Source organism: Terrapene carolina, unplaced genomic scaffold, assembly GCF_002925995.2.
Source record: "Terrapene carolina triunguis isolate 2854851 unplaced genomic scaffold, T_m_triunguis-2.0 Scaffold103, whole genome shotgun sequence".
Classification (NCBI taxonomy): domain Eukaryota; kingdom Metazoa; phylum Chordata; order Testudines; family Emydidae; genus Terrapene; species Terrapene triunguis.
Genome location: NW_020664454.1, coordinates 2,250,413 through 2,270,023, shown reverse-complemented (window position 1 = coordinate 2,270,023; position 19,611 = coordinate 2,250,413). Strand labels below are relative to the sequence as shown.

The following is a 19,611-nucleotide window of genomic DNA, read 5'->3' as shown; positions in this document are numbered from 1 at the left end:
CCGCCTCGCGCCTCCTAGCCGGGTTCTAGGCTCCGCGGCCCCCGATCCCTGGGTTCTAAGGCTCCCAGGAGCATGGGCCGCTGCCCCCGCGCTCTGCTGCTGCTGGGCACGCTGGCCCTGCTGGCCCCGGGCCCCGCTGCTCAGGATGACCACGACGAGTCCGACGAGCTGGTGCTGTCCTTCCCCTCCGAGGAGGAAAACCAGACGGAGGTCGGGAAGCACCTGGGCTCGGCCGCTTTCTACAGGACGAACAAGGTGAGCGGCGTCGGGGCAGGCGGCAGAGGGGGCTGGGGGCACGTAGCCCGCCCTTGGGAAGGGAGCTGGAGCCTGGGGTCCGCGCCCGGGGGCTGTCGCCTTGGCAGCCCCTCTGCTGCTCCCCGGGCGGCGGGCACCGCCGGGGACTCGGGACCCGGGACCGGCCCCGGGGCCGCCGAGCACCAGGGCACGCGGCCGGGGAGCCGCCTGGTGCAGAAGAGACGCTTGAGCTGCTCAGCCTAGGGCGAGGCAGGGGAGCCCCGGGGGTAGGGCACGAGGCCGGGGGAGCTGCTTTCTGGTTCTGCCTCTGGCTCCTCGGCTGATCTTGGGCAAGTCCCTTAGCCGCGTGGTGCCTCAGTTTCCCTGGTTCGTGCACATGGCTCCGCTGCAGCTTTGCGTGCCGCGCTCATGCAAAGTAAAACGAAGAACTCGCCCCACAGCGCCGGCTTCTGCCCCGGACCACCCACCTCCCCAAGTCCTTTCCCCTCGGGTGGAGGGCAGGACCATAAGTGCTGGAAGTAGGGGTGCTGGGGGTGCAGCAGCACCCGCGGCTTGAAATGGTTTCCATCATCAACGAGTTTGGTTCAGCACCCACCGCTGCTATAAAAATGGTTCCAGCACCTCTGGGCAGGACCCAACTCTCTTCCCGCCTCCAACCCCTCAGGGGCAAGAGCCTCCTCTTTCCCCAGGAGAGTCTCCCCCACCCCCAAGGGCAAGACCTGATTCTCCCCCACCCCCAGGACTCCCTCTCCAGGGGGGCAGGACCTTCCCTCACAGATAAAATGAATAAAACAAACTGTTATAAAGAATAAAAAGAATTTTGCAGGCTCTAGGTGCGCTGCTGCTTGCCCACCTGTGGGACCTCCTGATAAAAGGTCTCTGTGTTAGGGCTGCGGGTTGTGATGAGGATCAGGTGGATCTCGGCATAAAAGAGCTGCTGAGACAGAGCTGACATGCCTAGAGCCTCTTGTGCAGCAGGCGAGAGGCGACTGTGCCATGGGATGGCAAGAGGGATGTGTGCATGCCACCTTGTCGGTGTGAGCTCCCTGGGTGGCTGTTGAGTGTCTCTTGTGCCCTGTGACAGCCAGAGAAATCAAATAAATAAAGCTTTGCGCTGTGGAGCGTGCAGGGCTGGAGGATTGCAAAGCAGCCATGCTTGGGAAGGAGGCTTAGGGAAGTTCACATTAGGGTGCGGGGGCATGCAGTGACTTGTGGCACTAACTTGTTGCAGCTACGATGGGTTGGTGCCTTAGGCTGTGGACCTGGCCACAGTAGTTTGTTTCCTACCTCTTTTGGGAGCAGGCTCTTAAGCCCTTGTAGACCCAACTGTGTGACTTTGGAAACAGAGCTCTGGTGGGACTCTTTTCTTACCCTTGTGGAGGGGAGGGTTTGGCTAGTTTGGTTAGTGGTGTGGAAAGCTGCAGGTGCAGAAGGATTTGGGGAGGAGGGCAGTTGGCTTGTGCTGAGAGTGAGGGAGGGTTCTGGTCACTGAGGGTGGGATTGAGTATATGGGATGGGGCTGGGTTTGTGTCCCACCCGCTGACCTGCTAGACTGTGCACTTAACCCTCATTCTTGCCTTCTACCTCCCCATGATGAATTGGTGATTTCACACTGTTTGGGGCTTTGGTAAGATGTTTTCCAAGTATAATGCAGCTGCCACAGCCATGGCATAGAGAGCGTCTGTGTCCATGCAGTTTAACAGTGTTGCCAGCTCTCATAAGTTTTTCTTCCAAGTCCCAGCTCCTGGAGTCAAGTGATGATGTAAAAATCTTCCTTTTGTTTTGTAAGTTTCTAGCCCTTAAGGTTGCAGAGGACAATTTGGAAATGTGATCCAATGGGCTCTGCAGACTCAAAAACCAGAAGCCAAAGACAACCTCCATTATTTTTTAAAAGATCTCATGCCTGTGAAGCCAATCTCGTGATTTTTGAATGGTTAGGGCTCACAATACTGCACACAGTTCTTTCCTTCTGATCATGTGTAGATTACATTACAAAATGAACTCTGCTGAGCTGATTAAAGTAACAGCTCAAGCGACTGAGCTTGCAGTGAGAATTTGACCAGCAGTGTTTGCTCTGTGAAGGTGCATGGCTTTGAAAAATCTGCTTCTGCTTGTTTAAATTCAGGACATGTGGAGATTACCCGGGCAGTACATAGTGGTGCTGAAGGAGGAAACTCATAAATCCCAGACAGAGAGAACCATCCACAGGCTGCAAGCGCGAGCAGCGAAGCATGGCTACCTAACCAAAATCCTTCACATCTTCCAGGATCTGTTCCAGGGATTTCTTGTTAAGATGAGCAGTGATGTGCTGGATATGGTAAGAGGATGGTGCCCATCTGTCTTTTCAGCCTGCACTGGTTTTGTTTTCTGTTCAGAGGCATCTGGGGTAGGGCAGGCAGTGTGGAGAGTAGGTTTTTTTCCCAGTGGTAACAGTTCTGTTTGAGGCAAGAAACATGTAGATTGAAAGGCAGGCAGGCAGGAAAGCAACATAGGCTGGAAGTAAAAGGATCCAACCTAGAGAATGTTTGTCTCGATAGTGAGAACATCTAGAGTTGCAAGAGTAAGGATTAAAATACCACCTCTCCATCCACATGTTTGCAAGGGTTTGTGAATCCTCATGCTTCAGGGCAGGGCTGGCTCCAGCTTTTTTGCCGCCCCAACCGGCGAAGCGGGGGAAAAAAAAAAAAAAAAGCTGATTGGCAGCACTTTGGCGGCAGCTCAATCGCGCCGCTTCATTCTTTGGCGATGAGTCTTTCGCTCCCTCTCTTCCACTTCGGCGGCAGTTCAAAGAGGAAGAGAGGGACTGAGGGACCCACCACTGAATTGCCGCCGAAGACCCGGACGTGCCGCCCCTTTCCATTGGCCGCCCCAAGCACCTGCTTCCTTCGCTGGTGCCTGGAGCCGGCCCTGCTTCAGGGCACAAACTAATCTCTAATTTACGGGTTTAAGGAAGAAACTTTCCTGTGGGTTTATTATTCCATAACTGCCTGCATGAGGCTTTTTGTAACTTCCTCTGAAGCATCTGGTGCTGGCCACTGTCCAACACAGAATCCGGATTAGGTGGCCCTTGGGTCTGACCCGTCCGGCAATTCCCCTGTCCCTCTCCAATCTGACAAAAGTCATTGCGCTGATTTTGCATACCTGCTTTCTGATGCCCGCTGCTTTGTGTGGGATCTCACTGATATTTGAAACAAATTGTGAATAGTGGGTCTGTAAAACTCAGAAAGAATCCAAAGTAAGGCAGATCCAATCAGGAATCCAAGGTGATGCAAGTCCCAGGTACTCTACCCACATGGCTGGATACAGACTTGTGGCTGCTAGTCATATGTCTTCACTGATCAAAGAGCACGTGGGAGTAATTTGCAGTTAAGCTGAGGCAATACAGTGCTCCTCTTCTGAGGAGGTGATTGTGAGAAGAACCTGGACTTTCCACAGGAGAAGAAATTCAGTTAAAGAGCTGTTTTACTTTGTGTTCTCTCTTGACAGGGCTGCTACAGATTTAGGAGCCTGGGCCATTCACAAGTTTTGTTTTTGCTGCATTAGGACAATCATTTTGCAGTTGCAGACATGGACGTCAGCAACTCTCCATCTCCCCACAGCCCTACTCCGTCAGGGTGTCTGGGGTCGTGTGAGCGTGTTGCCACATAGCGACTTGAGTTTGAGGTCTGCCCTTTGCTCCCAGGGCAGCGGGGAGTGCCTGGCACTGATCTCTCTCATTACGCTTTGCACCTTCCACTTGAGGATCTCCGAGCGCTTTGCTGAATTTAACCTCACAGAACCGAGGCACAGAAATTAGTAAACGAATGTGGTAGAGCGAGGCCTAGAACCCGAATTCCCTGACAGCCAGATCTGTGCCTTAGCCATCAGACCATCCTTCCTATGTCTCTAGGAACCCCCCTGGCCTTCCAGAGCAAGTGGCATTGATGAGCTCTGCAGGGAGCTGCATCCAGCACTGCTCACGGGAAAGTCAGGTCACTGTGGTACATGCGTATTCTAGCAAGGAGGGCTACAAAGGGCACAACCTTGGAGCTACAGGGGCAACCGCTGGAGGTTTAGTATCCTGTAAGTGCATTGGGAGGCTCCTGCTCTCTACCAGCATTTTGTCTGTGGTTGCACCTCCGCTTGGAGCTCTCCCACCCTAGTGGAAGATACTGGTCATGTGGGTGGGGTTGGGCAGACCGGAATGGGCACATCAAGAATATTATGAAACTCATTGTGACGGTCATCAGTCTTAGAGCCAGTTCCCCTTGGAAATCGAGGCTACTGCATGGCTCCGTCTCCCACGGTGTCAGTTCTTCGTCCCATGTGCAGGGTTCCATAGTACAGCTATGGGACAGGAGCGAATGGGGCTGGAATGTCTGGAGTAACAAATCCTGCTCTCACACTCAGAGTGAGGACTGTGTTCTCCACTGTGTGAACTGGTGCAGTGCCACTGACTCCAGGGCATCCGTTTACACTCACGGAGTGTTTGGCCCCTAATGTGCCGCTCTGAGTCTGGGATTGATTTGACATCCTTTTCCCCCCACATTCGACAAATAAAGCTCTGTGGGGGTGTCATCCTGCTGGTTGGGCCATGACCAGTTGAGCACTCAGCTCTCATCAGCTTCAGTCGTGCAGGGTCAGAGCCTAAATCTTTATTCAGGAGAGAATAAGCCACCTGCCTTGGGCAGCTGCAATCTTTCCTGGCCCGGTGCGAGGAAGCTGCTAGATAGAACAGCTGAGAGCATCCCATGTGGTTTCTGTTCTGTGTGGTGTGCACCGAGTACTGTGTCCAGGCCATCTCTCTGTGATGTTTCTTTTGCACAGGCTTTGCGGCTGCCGCACGTTGAGTACATTGAAGAGGACTCCTACGTGTTTGCTCAGAGCATTCCCTGGAACCTTGGCAGGATCGTCCCGGCACAGTACAAGTCTGGCGAATATAACCCTCCCAGTAAGGGCTCCCTCTTTGAATTTATTTTAAAGGAGAATTCATGGGGCAGCAGACGATTTTCAGGGGCAAAATTGCATCCTCCAAATGCATGCAGAGAGAGTAGGAAACCTGCGCAAATGTAGTTCCAAGTGTGTGCAGAAAAGTGGGAGAACATGAATCTCAGACAGCACCTTTCTTCCTACCCCAGTGGGACCGATGTCCTCTTCTCCAGGGAGTTTGTTGGCATCTTTGGCACTCTGAGCTTTTGAGGGGGCGAGGCTTGCTAGGGAGGGGGCCGAGCCAATCAACTCTCCATGGTAACCTTCCCCTCCAAAGCTGGGATACATTTAGCTTGCGGGGACAGGGCAGGTTGGCATCCTCTGGAGCAGAGCCCTTGGTCTACATTGTTTTCTCTTGCTCTCCCTGCAGCTCGATAGCGTCTTCTGCGCTTCCTTAGGAGGATGGAGTCGAGAACGGAAGAAACCACTATAGCTATGGTTCTAGGGGGCCAGGGAGCTTGCATAACTACCCTGGAAGTCAGTGGGAGCTATGTGCATGCAGAGTTTGCAGGATTGGGCCCTATATAGTCACTGGATGGATGCATTGTTTGTTGTTATTTCCCTTGCAAGCCACTGTTTGCAAGAATTGATAACTTGGCTGTAAAAATGTAGCCATGTGGTTTGTAAGATGGCAGTGCCCAGAAAACATCTGTGTCTCATCGGCTAGAGTGCTGGACTGATGACAGCTACGACTGCTCTGGTCCTAACGGGGTGTGTTGCTTTCTGAGGGCATTGCTGCCTTTCACTGACTGCGCCGTGGCTTGTGTTTGGTAGATAAAGGAGATCTGGTTGAGGTTTACCTGCTAGACACCAGCATCCAGAGCAACCATCGGGAGATAGAGGGCAGAGTGTTTGTGACGGACTTCGAGAACGTGCCAGAGGAGGACGGCACACGCTTTCACAGACAGGTGGGTGAGCCTGTGGGCTCTGTCAGGGTCCTGGGCTCTCACTGCCTGTGAGAGGAACAGCTTGGGCTGGTGGAAAGTTTTCCGTCAAAACTGTTCTTCAGCGGAAAATGGAGTTTTTGATTATAGTTTTTCATGAAAAAGTGTTGGATTTCCATGGACGATTTCACTCTGTCCTTGAGACACCCAAAAATTCAGCCAAACATTTCTATTGGGATATGCTGCCATGGTGCCGCCTATCCCTCTGCTCTGTGGGCCGGGCTTGCTAGCTGGACTCCATCTCCCATGAAGCACCCTGGCCAGGGGCTCCCATGATGCACTAACTCTCCAAGAGGGGAGACTGTAGTCCCTCCTGGGAGATGCAGTCCAACCAGGGAGCCAGGATGCAGAGGAGAATGGGAGGACGAGGCACCCAGATTACGACTTCATGATGTGCTGCGGCAGCATTTCTCAATCAGAACTTCCTGGGTTTTGAACGCTTTCTGATTTTCTAATTTGAGCTGAAAAACCAAGTTTTCTCTGTGTGTGTGGAGAGGGGAACCCCCATTTTCCAATCAACTCTAGCAACAGCTTCAGGGAAGATCGCACAGCGACTGATGCCGGGGCACTGTCTACACGAGGATTTTCTGCTCTGTTTGATGGAGGATGCCAAACACAGCTCAGCTTTCCAAGCCTCACCTCCACACACGGCTGTCCTCTGTTGTCCTGCTGATGTGGAGTCCCACACGTGCTTTAACCAGGCCTGCTCCACCCCTGTTTTGAATTCCTGTTACACAGTGGGTGTTTCGTTTGTGCCCATGCCACCTACGCAGTTGTATTCATAGGCTCTTGGCCTTGGTAGAGTTCCTTGAGCCAGTATTCTGAATTGGAATTATTAGCTGAAGGGTCTTGGCTCCAGAAACGACGGAATTCTTCTACCAAGCTCAGCTACTGACTTGCTGGATAACCTAGGCAACCTCTCTGTGCCTCAGTTTGCACATCTGTAAAATGGGACTAATAATACCTGCCTCATAAGGGTATTGTTAGGATTGCTTAGCTAGTATTTGCATATGGGCTCAAAGGCTAAGAACACCTGCATCTCAGGTTCACAGCCTAGGGCCTTCAGTGGGATTGGAGGGTGCCCAGCAAGGATGGTTAGATGGATAACAAGACTATCCAGAGTTAATGCAAACAAAGAATTTTGGAAGGGATAAAACCTCATGCTTCAGGGCTTAGGCCAGACTCTAAATACTAGGGATCAGGATCAAACCTTCATGGGGGGCAGATTGTTTTGAGCATTGGCCTGCTAAACCCAGCGTTGTGAGTTCAATCCTTGAGGGGGCCACTTAGGGATCTGGGGCAAAATCAGTACTTGGTCCTGCTAGTGAAGTCAGGGGGCTGGACTCTGACCTTTCAAGGTCCCTTCCAGTTCTAGGAGATAGGATATCTCCATTAATTTATTTATATTTATTTATTTATAAGCATCTGGTGCTAGCCGCTGTCAGACACAATACTGGGCTAGATGGACTATGGGTCTGACCCAGCCAGCAATTCCTGTGTTATTTAGCAGCTGTGTCACTGAAAATGGCTAATACACTAGAGAATAGCATAAAAGTGTCATGATAGAAATGGTGGTAGCAAATAAAGGGCCTGATCCTGCACGCACCGACATGCATGAGTCCCTCTATATTGACGTCAGTGGAACCACTATCCTGCGTGTGAGAGTGTTTGCAGGATTGGGCCCCAAGCGTGTGTATTGGGGCCAACGCATGGGATGGTTCTGGAAACGTTTGCTGCCTTGCCTGACTTCCCCTCTCTGGCAGGCCAGCAAGTGCGACAGCCACGGAACCCACATGGCCGGGGTGGTGAGTGGGAGGGACGCTGGCGTGGCTAAGGGAGCCAGCGTTCGCAGCCTTCGGGTGCTGAATTGCCAAGGCAAGGGCACGGTCAGTGGGACCCTGATTGGTGAGTAAGAACCATCGAGGTGTGTCGTGTCTAACCCTCGAGAGCCTGATGGGACAGTTGGGATTTTAGGGCCAATTCAACGCCCACTGAAAGCCAACGCCCATTGGCTTCAGTGGCACTTGTCAGAAGTGCTCAACTCCCATTTAGGCACCTAAGTGGATTTTCAGAAGTGCCCAGCACTCAATCTGCTGAGCACTTTTGAAACTGACCTTTAGCACCTCACTGTGATGTGCCTCTGAACGCCCTGTGGCAGGGTGCACTCGTCCCGAGTGAACAAGGGGTTAACCACTTTTCCCAACCTCCCTGCCAGTGGACAGGTGAAGGACCATACACTAGTTGCTGCAGGAATACAGGGCTACACACCCAACTTCCTAAGGCTGGGCTGGAGCCCTGCCGGGGGAGTTCTCTCTCTCTCTCTCTCTCTAGATTGTGTTTAGATTTCTGGTTACCGTAACCCTGGTCCCTGGAAGGAGAGCCCGTCCCAGAGGGCACCTCTGCTGGGGTTCTGTTGACTCATCCCATCAGCATGCTCGCCTGTACGGAGCAACAGTTGCTGATTCACCGAGTCTCTTTCCCTGCCTCAGTCCGTGAAAGGATATTTACGTGAAAAGGATCTTGCTTCTTTCCAGCTGGAGGGGAGAGCTGAATCTGGCCCCCCACTTCCCAGCTAGCAGGATGCGAGTGAGTCATTAGCGCTGTCCTTTTCTGTGATCGTTCTCTGTCCGTTTCATTTGTACGTGATCAACAGGCCTGGAGTTTATCAAGAAGACCCTGACTGCCCAGCCCTACACCCCCTTGGTGGTGTTGCTTCCCTTTGCTGGAGGCTACAGCCGTGTTTTGAATGCAGCTTGTCGGCTCATGGTGCAGACGGGGGTGGTAATGATTGCTGCAGCTGGCAACTACAAGGAGGATGCCTGCCTGTATTCACCTGCGTCTGAACCGGAGGTATGGGGCTGGGACACTGTGCTTTCACGGATTGAGACACCTGGCTTCTATACTTGACTCTGCCACGGTTTTGCTGTTGTCTGGCCTTGACCAAGGCACGTCACCCCATCTGTGCCTCAGTTTTTTTGGGTGTAGAATGGGGATAACAATCGCTTCCTGCCCTTTGGACAAAGCGTGCTATGGGTCAGAGTCCCCACTGCAGTTTGTTCATTGGCGAGGGGGCGGGGAAATAAGGAACTTTGCCTCCTCCCTTGCTCAGGCCACACAAGGCTATGCACAATCGCGATCCCTGCTCTCGGGGAACACACAGATCATTCTGCTGCTTCTCTATGGCTCCCTAAATGGGACGGCGGAATCCCCTTCCCGCAAGCACTTTTGTGTGGGTTGTGCTCGAAAGGCACCATATGGTGCAGGACCTGTTAACGCTCTGCGGGCAGTGCAGCGGGCTTGTTCGCAGTACCTGGGGTATTGCAGACAGTCCAACGATGTGACCTGCGACTCCCAGGTCCTGCCCCTTCCTTGTTGGCCGGGACACTGCACCTTGTTGTAGATGGAGTGTCACTCGGTGGCTGGCAGGAAGCCTGTGCATGAGGTAGAGACTTACTGGCTGGGGCAGCATGACTTGGCCTGTGTGTCCTTGATCGTGTCAGTATCTGTAGTCCCCGAAGCACATTACTCCTGCTGGAAGGAGCTCTGGGCTCCTGGCTATACTCACCCTGGCAGTGAACTTTCAGAGTCTCCCTGAGGAATTATATAGTCCTGGTCCTTTCCAATTCCTCCAATCCTGAAGGAGGGATGTGGCTTTGTGTTCCTGTAAAGGCAAAGCGTTATTCAATAGCACTCACCCTGGTGGGCAGGAGGAATTGTACAGGCCGGGGTGGATTTGTTTGGGAGTTTTAATGCAATTATGGACCATCCGTTCGCGGCTGACATCCCAGTTGAGTCGTGTCATTGCGCTGTAACCCTCAGGTGATCACTGTCGGGGCAACCGACTTCCAGGACCAGCCTGCCTCCATGGGAGCCTTAGGAACAAACTTTGGCCGGTGTGTGGATGTCTTTGCCCCGGGTGACGATATCATCGGGGCCTCCAGCGACTGCAGCACCTGCTTCACTTCCCAGAGCGGGACGTCCCAAGCCGCTGCACACGTGGCAGGTGAATCGTTTTTTTTTTTAAATGCATGCAGCAGTAAGATCAAGCAGTAGTGGCTGTGTGACCGTGTGCCCAACAGGGTAAAAATGAACCATCCCCAGCAAAGCACATTACATTGACTAGCACAAGTGCAACCTGGGCAGAACTGGGTTCTATCACACCTCGGGGGTGTGGTTAAAACGTGAGTCCTAGCTCCTCTGACGGGAGTGGGGAGGCATTGGACTTGGGTTTCCTGTGTTACCTGGGGAAAGTCATTTAAATTATCTGTGCCTCAATTCACCATCTGTGACACTAGGAAAATAGTCCTTTGTCTATGTAGTGCAGTGGTCCCCAACGTTTTTCGTCTGGCGGGTGCCCAACGACGAGCCATGGAGGACCGTGGCGGCAGATGAGCATCCGCTGAAATGCCGCTGACAAGCGGCAACGTCAATAGGCATCGCCGCCGAAATGCTGCCGAGAAGCAGCGTCATCCAGAGGCGTCGCCGCCGAAATGTCGCGCAGCGACGCCTCTGGATGATGCTGCTTCTCGGCAGCATTTCGGCGGATGCTCGTCTGCCGGCCAGTATGTGGGCGCCATGGCGCCCACGGGTACCGCATTGGGGACCCCGATGTAGTGTGTGAGCTCTGTGGGGCAGGGACTGTCTCCTGTTATGTGTTTGTACAGCGCCTAGCGCAACGGAGGCCTGATCTCCATTGGGGCTTCTAGGCCTTGCCAAATAATACATTGGTGCTGTAAAGAGGAGCCATGTTTTATCCCTCTCAGGTAACAACTGCTGTGTCTCTCGTAGTAAAGACAAGACAGGACTTGGTTGCAATCAGGTGATTCGTTTCTGAGGCTGCTGGAAGGTGACCAGAGTCATGCAGTGTAGGTGGGGCCCTGCAGACAAACAGGCATCGTGCTGCCCCGGGGGAGGTGTAAGATAAAAACTACAGTACACAAGGCTGCAAGTAGTCGTGCATGGCCTGATGCTACACTATTCGAGAGCAGTGGCCCCAGGACAGCCATGGCCCAGAGCTACCATTGCTATAGCCTGTGAGTACATCTACACTGCAAAGCAAATCCCATGGCACCAAGGTTCAGAGCCCGGGTCAATTGACTCAGGCCGGGGGGCTAAAAATAGCAGTGTAAATGTTCCCGCTCGGGCTGGAACCCGGGCTCCAAAACCTTCCCCCCTTGCCGCATTTCAGAGCCTGGGGTCCAGCCCAAAGGGGAACATCTGCGCAGCAATTTTAGTCCCACAGCCTAAACCCTGCAAGCCTGACTCAATTGTCCCACGCTGTGGGTTTTTCTTTGCAGTGTAGACATACAGTGGCATCTGGGCCACATCGGGTAAGGCCCTCCCTGTGCTGTCCACCTACATCAGTACATCAATTTCCGCCCCGTCCCTGTCTCCAGTCTTACAAAGCAGCTTCATGCAAATCCATGCCTGGGCCCTGATTAAGCCGTGAGACATGCCCAGCTGTGTGTTACGGTCTAATAGTGATATGCCTTGTGGATTCCTGGGCCCAAGGCTGAGTGCTGTTAACTGTCAACACGTTTCCGTCTTCGACCATAAATACACACGCTCTGTCTTAGTGTGATTGTAGAATATGGCTCCCTACGGGATGAACAGGCAGGGGAAGAAGAGAAAACGTTTACGATGAGGCAAATGCTTTCAATTAGGCGGCAGGTTCCGTTAGGGGAAAATAGTCCCAGATGGCAACAGTTTTTTTTATGCTAGGTCATTAACATTTTTAATAGAAACATTTAGGTGAGTGAATCCTTTTTGAAGCTGACGCTGTGGAGAGGAGGCTGCAGGGACCTGTGGTTCCCTAGATGATTCTTGCCTCGTGCATCTCCCTCCCCCAGGCTGATGTGTATCAGGGAAGAATTAAATGAAGAAACAACCTGAGCTCGTGCGTTGAAATGTTTCTGCCTGGAGGTTAAGTTTAAGGATCTCAAAGGTGGGATCCAGTCAGGAGAATATTGGTTTTGCAAAGCAGAACTTCCTTTCGTTCCCGATTCATCGCAGAGCGCAATGGGAGGCCCGCGCTGCACTGGAGTATGACTGAAGAGGCAGCGTGATATCCAGGGTGCGATGAGGTCCGGTTCCTAATGGAGAGCTCGTCTGGTGCAGTGCCGTCAGTGACCCAGTAGCCACGTGTCACAGATCCACAACGTCTGGTGCATGCCCCAGCCTGTGACCCCTTTCGTGGGTTGGGCCCCAAGGACTCCGATAGGTCCACAGGGATAAGTCCGGGGCCTCCAAGACTCTGAAACTGGGCTTGTGGGTGCCAATGATCCATGGCTCCCTGCAGTGAATCCATCCAAGCCAGACTCCTGTGGGAGGCTTGTATGGTGCCCCTTCAGGGCGCCGTGCTCTCAGTGAGTGTTTGCAGCCACCCCAGGCCGCCTCTCCAAAACAAGCTAACAATTTAGTAGGCACCTGGCCTGCAGCATCGGACAGTCCTTAGGTTAGCAAAGAGAGGAAAAGGTGAAGACAGAGTCTGGCTTGGCTGCGGTGGAAGCCATCTTGTCTTGCTCTCCTAGTCTCTGTCCCTTTGGGCAGGTCTACACTTACTTCCTGGTCCGGCCGTAAGCAATCGATCTTCTGGGATCGATTTATCGCGTCTTGTCTAGACGCGATAGATCGATCCCGGAAGTGCTCGCCGTCGACGCCGGTACTCCAGCTCGGCGAGAGGAGTACGCGGCATCGACGGGGGAGCCTGCCTGCCGCGTCTGGACCCGCGGTAAGTTCGAATTAAGGTACTTCGAATTCAGCTACGTTATTAACGTAGCTGAATTTGCGTACCTTAGTTCGAAGTGGGGGGTTAGTGTGGACCAGGCCTTTGTCCTTGGCCCCAGGTCTGTGGGTCTCTCTCCAAAGGCCATCTCTTAACCCAGGCACCTGACACCTTGTCCCTTGGTTCTCCAGCTGCGGCCTTTGCTCTGCTTCCCTGACGAGGGGTGGGGGGGAAATCTCCTGCCTCTTGGTTGCTAGTTGTGAATGTTCTGGCCCTTGGGGTTCCCACTCTCTTTCTGGATCCTCCACTGATATGGGTCGGTCTCAGCCAGTCCTTAGATGACCCATTCATACCATCCCAGGAAGTTAGTTGACGCAACACCTCATGTCCCCTGCTCTATCCCAAGAGTAGCTGTGTAACCTTCACAGTTCGTGCACAGCAATGCAAAGCACAGAGGGACACTGAGGCATGCATAGGCATCCTAAAATATTCCCAACATTCCCTCTTCATTACACCATGTGACAATCCCAATCTCAGGTACTCATGTGTGTCTGCTCCAAGGACAGTGCACACGTCATTCACATGACCTAAATACGGGTCTTTGTCCCCTGCTAGTGGTTGATCTACAAAAGAGGCTTGTGAGCTGACTATCACGCTACTAGGGGCTAGGTTGGGAGGTAGACGCTTATGCTTTCAGTGTGAGAGATCCTGGGTTCAAACCCCACTGATGATCCATGGTCGGCGGTCATGTCTCTCTCCCCCCCCGCCCGAAAGGTGCCTGGTTCCGAATTGACATAGCTGCAGTGCAAATACAAGTGTAATGAAGACTTGGTTTTGGTGATACAAATTCTGCAATGGCGTTGCAAGCTGTAAGCTACCCTAATCTAAAGCAGACGTGCTGCCGCTTGCCTGTATTCTCCAGGGCTTTCTATACACGTTTTGATGTTTAAATAAACATTTTACAATCGAAATGGCGTGTGCGCTTCTCTCCTAGGCATCACCGCCATGATTCTGAACACTGACTCTGCGCTGACGCTCTCCGAGCTGAGGCAAAGGCTAATTCATTTCTCCACCAAAAACCTTATCAATGAGGCTTGGTTTCCTGAAAACCAGAGGCTGGTCACGCCCAACAGAGTGGCAGGACTGCCCAGCAGACTCGTAGCCGGTAAGTCACGCATGCTCCATGGGGGAGATGCACAGCAAAGGGAGAGGCTCCAGGGGACAGCATTGCCTTGATGAGGTGGCTGAGATGTGCATGACTGAAATGACCCCCACGTAGGGGCTGGAATTCTCCTCTGAGGATATGTCTACAGTGCAGTGAAAAACCCACAGGTGGCCTGTGCCAGCTGTTTAAATACGGTGTAGATGTGAGGGCTGCAGACCATCCACATTGCAATTAAACAGTCCCTTAGCACCAGCCCGAGTCAGCAGACATGGGCCAGCTGTGGGTTTTGAATTGCATTGTAGGCCTAAGGTAAGTTATCCCTAGTGACTTGGCCGGGCTGGATTTGTGCAAAGAAAGTTGCGTGGGGGTTGCCAGATGGCTGGTTTTCAACCATAAAGTCTAGTCAAAAAGGGGACCCGTTCGTAACCGGTCAGATGTACTGACTGGACACCAAAAATTCGGTTACTGCGGGCAGGGTGGCAGGTGAGACGCCAGGTCATCAACCCACAGCAGTCCCTGCTCAGCCAGGGCCGCCTCCTACCCGCATCTCATGGGCAGGCAGGCAGCAGGCTCCTCCTCAGGCTGCAGCTCCCATCCCTGCCCCAGAGCAAAGGGAGCCCAGCTGTGGGGGGGAGAGAGGAGGAAAGGATCAAGTGACTAGGAAGGGGGCAGTGGGAGAGCAGCGAGCAACCAGGGGGCGGGGCCTTGGGGGGAATAGGCGGGGCAGGGGCGAGGCGGGGGGGTCCAGTTTTCAGAAGTTGCCAGGGAGTTTGTGCATGTCGAGGGTGCAGCGGGGCTTGCTCTCATTCTAAACCTCTTGCAGATCAGCGATATGCATAGGCGCCAACTTTCCCCAGCACCGGTGGGTGCTCGTGCTCCCTGGCCTTGCCCCGACTCCATCCTTTCCCTGCCCCGCCCTGCCCCCATTCCAGCCCCTCCCCCAAAGTCCCTGCCCCCAACTCCGCCCCCTCCCTGCCCCTATTGGACCCCATCCCCAAATCCCGGCCCCACCTCTTCCCTGAGCGCGCCGCGTTCCCGCTCCTCCCCTCTCCCAGCACTTGCTGCGCGAAACAGGTGTTTCGCGGCACAAGCGCTGGGAGCTAGGGGGAAAAAGCAGGCACGTGGCGCTCTCAGGGGAGGAGGCGGAGGTGAGCTGGGGCGGGGGGGCAGGGCGGGGAGCTGCCGGTGGGTGCTGAGCACCCACCAATTTTTCCCCATGGGTACTCCAGCCCCGGAGCACCCACGGAGTCAGCGCCTGTGGTGATGCATGCTGCTTGGTGCGGAACCGAGCCCACTCGTTGCCATTTTACTCCCGTGAAGAAACGTGGCCCCTGGAGCATTCCGTGTGCTCCTGAGGACGCAGCATCGACTGGAAGCCAACCTGCCGTGTGGGACTGACAACTGAGCCGTCCCTTTTCAGGTGAGCAGCTGTATTGCCGCTCCGTGTGGTCTGCCCAGTCCGGGTCGACTCGCTCTGCGACGGGCGTCGTGCGCTGCAGTGGGAACGAGGAGATGCTCAGCTGCTCAAGCTTCTCCACGAACGGCAAGCGGCGAGGAGAGCGTATCGAGGTGATGCTCCATCCGCTGGTAGTTTGGGGTGCTGCAGTTGACCCTCATGCATCTCATGTCCTGTTGAAATCTCTCAGGCCCAGTCCCTCAGAGGTACATAGGTGCCTGACTCCCTAAATACCTTAGAGCATCTAGGCCTCAGCCTGTAGGACCGAATAATTCATTGAGGGTCCCACCATCAGGCCTTACACAGGCAAAACTTCCCAGCACTCCAGAGGCATTTTGTCTCTATCAGGGCTGTCGGATTTGTCCCTTAGAAAATAGTGTGTGTGGGGAACAACCTCAAGGCTCCTGCAGCTCCCGTGAGCAGGGACTAGGCACGTCGGAAACGTTGCCTTACAATGGTGCCTTCTGAATTGTAGGTTCATGGAGGCAGGAAGCAGTGTGTGGCTCACAATGCATTTGGCGGCCATGGTGTCTACGCGATAGCGAGGTGTTGCATATGGCCCAAAGCTGACTGCCAGATTCACACCCGCTCCCCGACTGCGGATGGTACTTCGACAACTGGAGTGGGCTGCTCCAAGGAGAACCATGTTTTGACAGGTACAGTAGGCTGTCTTGCTGATGACAACAAACACCCTCTCTGCCTAGTCACCTGTGCAACCAGAATAATCCTACTACATTCACTTGGGAAGTTCAGTTTAATATTTGTAAAGTACTTGGAGGTCCTTGGATTAATTTATATCCGTGGTCTTATTTATGTGCTGTATGGGCTGGTTTGCTAGTTCCTGAACTAAGCAGCCAGCTGATGCCTTAGTCTATGTTTCCAGTACTTCATGTTCTCCTCGTATGGGAGATTGTGACACACACTCATTCCCTTAGCATGCTGACCGCTTCAGTGACTCAAAGCACCTCTCGCTGTTGTTTGTGGGTTCCAGTTCCTGGATTTTGGGTAGTTTGCAAAATGAATAATCTGTTAGCCCTGACGTTCAAAATTAAACACCCTGCTTAGGTCACAAGTACAATTTTTGGGTCTTGTCTTACTCTCCAGAGTGTATTTGCCCAGGTATCACGATCGCCATGCTGGTTTGACTGGCATCCTCCACTCTGGAGCGGCCTCTGTTGGTGATATCCGAGAGCATTTCATACCAGGATTGAGGTGCACTGGCAGAGATGCCCCCCACCCACCATTCCATGCTATTTTCTGCTTCATGTTTTTGAGCGAAACCGATTTCCCTGACAATTAATTGCTCACGAGAGCAGGCTTTGAGCGTTCACCTTGAAGCGTTCTGTATTATTGGCAGGTTGTAGCTCCCATTCTCTTGCTGGAGAGTTTAGTGACAACGTCAGACCCGTTCTAAGGATGGAGACCGGACACCACCAATGCGTAGGTAGAACGGATGTGACCTTGCATACTTCCTGCTGCCACGCCCCCCGCATTGAATGCCAGGTGAAGGAACACTCACCCGTGGGCTTCCAAGAAAAGGTACGGCAGAACCAATCACCGTAGGTATTTTCAGAATCCTTTTGCTAGCTGTCTATTGAAATCATTCTTACTACATTCGAATGGTTCTTTATCCCCGCCCCCCCATAAAGCTGCTTTACTTAGCATCACTCCAGTCACTGAAATAAATGGAGCTGTCCCTGCTTACCCCAGTTCTCAATCTGACCCATATTTATACTTCCCCACAAAGAGTGATTCCATCCCTCTTCCTGGTAGGTGGCCGTGTCCTGTGATGAAGGCTGGACTCTGACAGGATGCAATGCGTATTCCTGGGGTTCCGGCACCCTTGGTGCCTATGCCGTGGATGACACTTGCGTGGTAACGAGCGCTCTCGCTGGCAAAGGGGCAGGGGCCATCGCCATCTGCTGCAGAAGCAGACGTTTGGAAAATGACAAGCACTCTTCCAATTACAAGTGAGGACACTGCCCGTGGCCACAAGGCGCCCCTGCTGAGACGAAACTGACATCACACCCAAAAAACCGCATTCCAAAACCATCACCTTTCCAGATTCCAGAGCTGAGGCCACTACCCCCAGTTTGGTCAGGGCTGATTGTGATGGAATAAGAATCACTAATTGCAGGTGGGAGACGTAACACATCTAAAATGCAAGGATTGTTGGTGTCTGGAAATGCTCAATCCCAGCACCCTGAGGATGAGAGATTCTCCCCCCGCCCCTTCTTCCATAGGACCTCCTAATTTACCGCATATGCATTCTAGCAGGACGACATTTGGCAAAAAGTCCTGCCCACCAGTTTGCAAGCATGTTTTTTCTATTACCAAGCAGCAAGGTTATAAGCTCAGTGTCAGTCAAGTGGTTTGAGGGTGACCTAAGGAGGTGTATTTACTGCATCAGGTCAGCAAGGACCTTTACTGGTCTTGGCATGGTTGCTAGGTACCTTGGTTACCTCTCCAGCATTCCGTGGGTATTTGTGTTACCACCTCGTCCTTTTTCTACACTCAGGGACGGATTCTCCCTCCTGCTATAGCCCCCATGAGCCCCTTAGATTTGGCAAGGGGAGAATTCCCCTGGCTCAGGAACTGGTGTTGTGTGGCCCTCTCTACATCCCCTAGTGCAGAGAGCGATGGGTGGGGGTGAAGCTGTCGGGGCTGCCATTAAGGCGATTCTGGCTGGTATAGTCTCCCATAGGCCGTTCAGCTGTCTCAGCCTTCGCAGCAGCAACACAGTCAGGGTCCAAAACGTGCCTTAAAGCCAGTGTAGTCCCCCCACCTCGGGCTCAGACTGATCCTCCCGGAAGTGCAGCCCAGGGCCCTCGCTCTGGTTTGCAGTTAGCCAAAAACTCCAGCAGGGATTTTAATTTGTTTGTTTGTTTCTAGTAAAATCTCTTATTTTCCGATCGTTCTATAGCTTCTTTCCTCCGAGCAGAGCCCCAAGTGCCTTACCGACCCCGGCTCCGTAGTCATGGCACTGAAACCTGCAAAGTGAAGGCCTCTGTGCGCAACAGAGCAGTGTGGGCAGTGCCATGGATTCCCCCGCCTGGCTGCCTCTGAGCTGCTGAGACAGGTGAGGTCAATGGGGAGGGAATTATTCCCCCCCCCCAGTGGAAAACCCACCAGAGAGGAACATCAGGGAGTTAGATTTGGCCCAGGCCTCTACTGGGTCTCCTAGTTGGCAGTCCTCCTTAGCCACACCATCCCCATGCCCTGATCTCTGTGTGCGCGGAGGTTCTCTGTGCAGGTCCAGAGATTGTGCCTGAGGCCTTGTACCCTCTGTCTGGGGACTGTTTCCTTCATTAGCTGAGACCAACCACATGCGGGTCAGTTCTGATTATTTATGGGATACAGCCTCCTGTCCACTAGGAACTGGACTGAAACCATCACTTCACTTTCTCTAGGCCCCCCAGCCAGGATCAGCTGGTAACAACCAATACCCCAGCGATGAATGCAGTATGAATTCCTAGGAAATACATTAAAGCTAATCTACATGATCTGTAGCTTAGCCAGGCTTGGTTTATCTCACTACAATCCCTGACCCCACAATGCATTGAGATTGTTTACGTAAACATTTATCATACAAGAGTGATCTTTATGGTGTATTCATTTACATTATCAGTTTGACAAAACCAGAAGCTCTGTAACCAAATGCACTGTTGGTGGGGGCTTTTTTCTTGTTTACGCCTCAGATTTCAACGAGACCCCTCAGCGCTAGCTCCTCGAGTTTGGCACTTTTTGCAGCTTTAGCTTTCCCAAAAGGTAGCCTAATAGTGTGGCAAATAGACCCCAGTTTACTCTGTCAAGCTTGCAACCTCTAGTTAACTGCTTGCTTAATCAGATTTTAATTTGTAAAGATAAGAGTTTTTGCTGCTTTGTTAGCTTTTTTTTAAAAGAGCAAAAGAAAGTTGAAGTATAAATGTCGACCTACTGTATTGCTTTAACTGGTTTCCTTTGGGGTCCTCCCTCCTGGGAAGTTTGTTTGAACGAACATGCTGTAATTCATTACCTGTTTTTTTTTTTTTTTTTAGCTTTCATCGTATTGTGGTTTTTACATTTGTATCTTGAAAATATTTATTCTGAGTTTTATAAA

At 52.7% G+C, this 19,611-nt stretch overlaps 1 protein-coding gene across 1 annotated transcript; it reads left to right on the top strand.

Moving 5' to 3' along the window:
- Window positions 1-19,524, top strand: LOC112120569 (proprotein convertase subtilisin/kexin type 9). Its single transcript, XM_026651870.2, has 12 exons — window positions 1-255; window positions 2,381-2,572; window positions 5,062-5,185; window positions 5,998-6,131; window positions 7,931-8,072; window positions 8,821-9,017; window positions 9,987-10,170; window positions 13,886-14,056; window positions 15,477-15,625; window positions 15,988-16,168; window positions 16,870-17,051; window positions 17,286-19,524. The coding sequence occupies exons 1-12, from the start codon at window positions 73-75 to the stop codon at window positions 17,484-17,486; spliced, it is 2,040 nt and encodes a 679-aa protein (XP_026507655.1). The 5' UTR covers window positions 1-72; the 3' UTR covers window positions 17,487-19,524.
- The last annotated feature ends 87 nt before the right edge of the window (window positions 19,525-19,611 follow it).

What these genes read in the sequence shown, in the direction of transcription:
- LOC112120569 (XM_026651870.2), top strand. Translation starts at nt 73, where the DNA reads ATGGGCCGCTGCCCCCGCGCTCTGCTGCTGCTGGGCACGCTGGCCCTG. An exon ending in CACCTGCGTCTGAACCGGAG is followed by an intron (nt 9,018 to 9,986) that starts GTATGGGGCTGG and finishes TGTAACCCTCAG; the next exon opens with GTGATCACTGTCGGGGCAAC. An exon ending in GGAGAACCATGTTTTGACAG is followed by an intron (nt 16,169 to 16,869) that starts GTACAGTAGGCT and finishes TATTATTGGCAG; the next exon opens with GTTGTAGCTCCCATTCTCTT.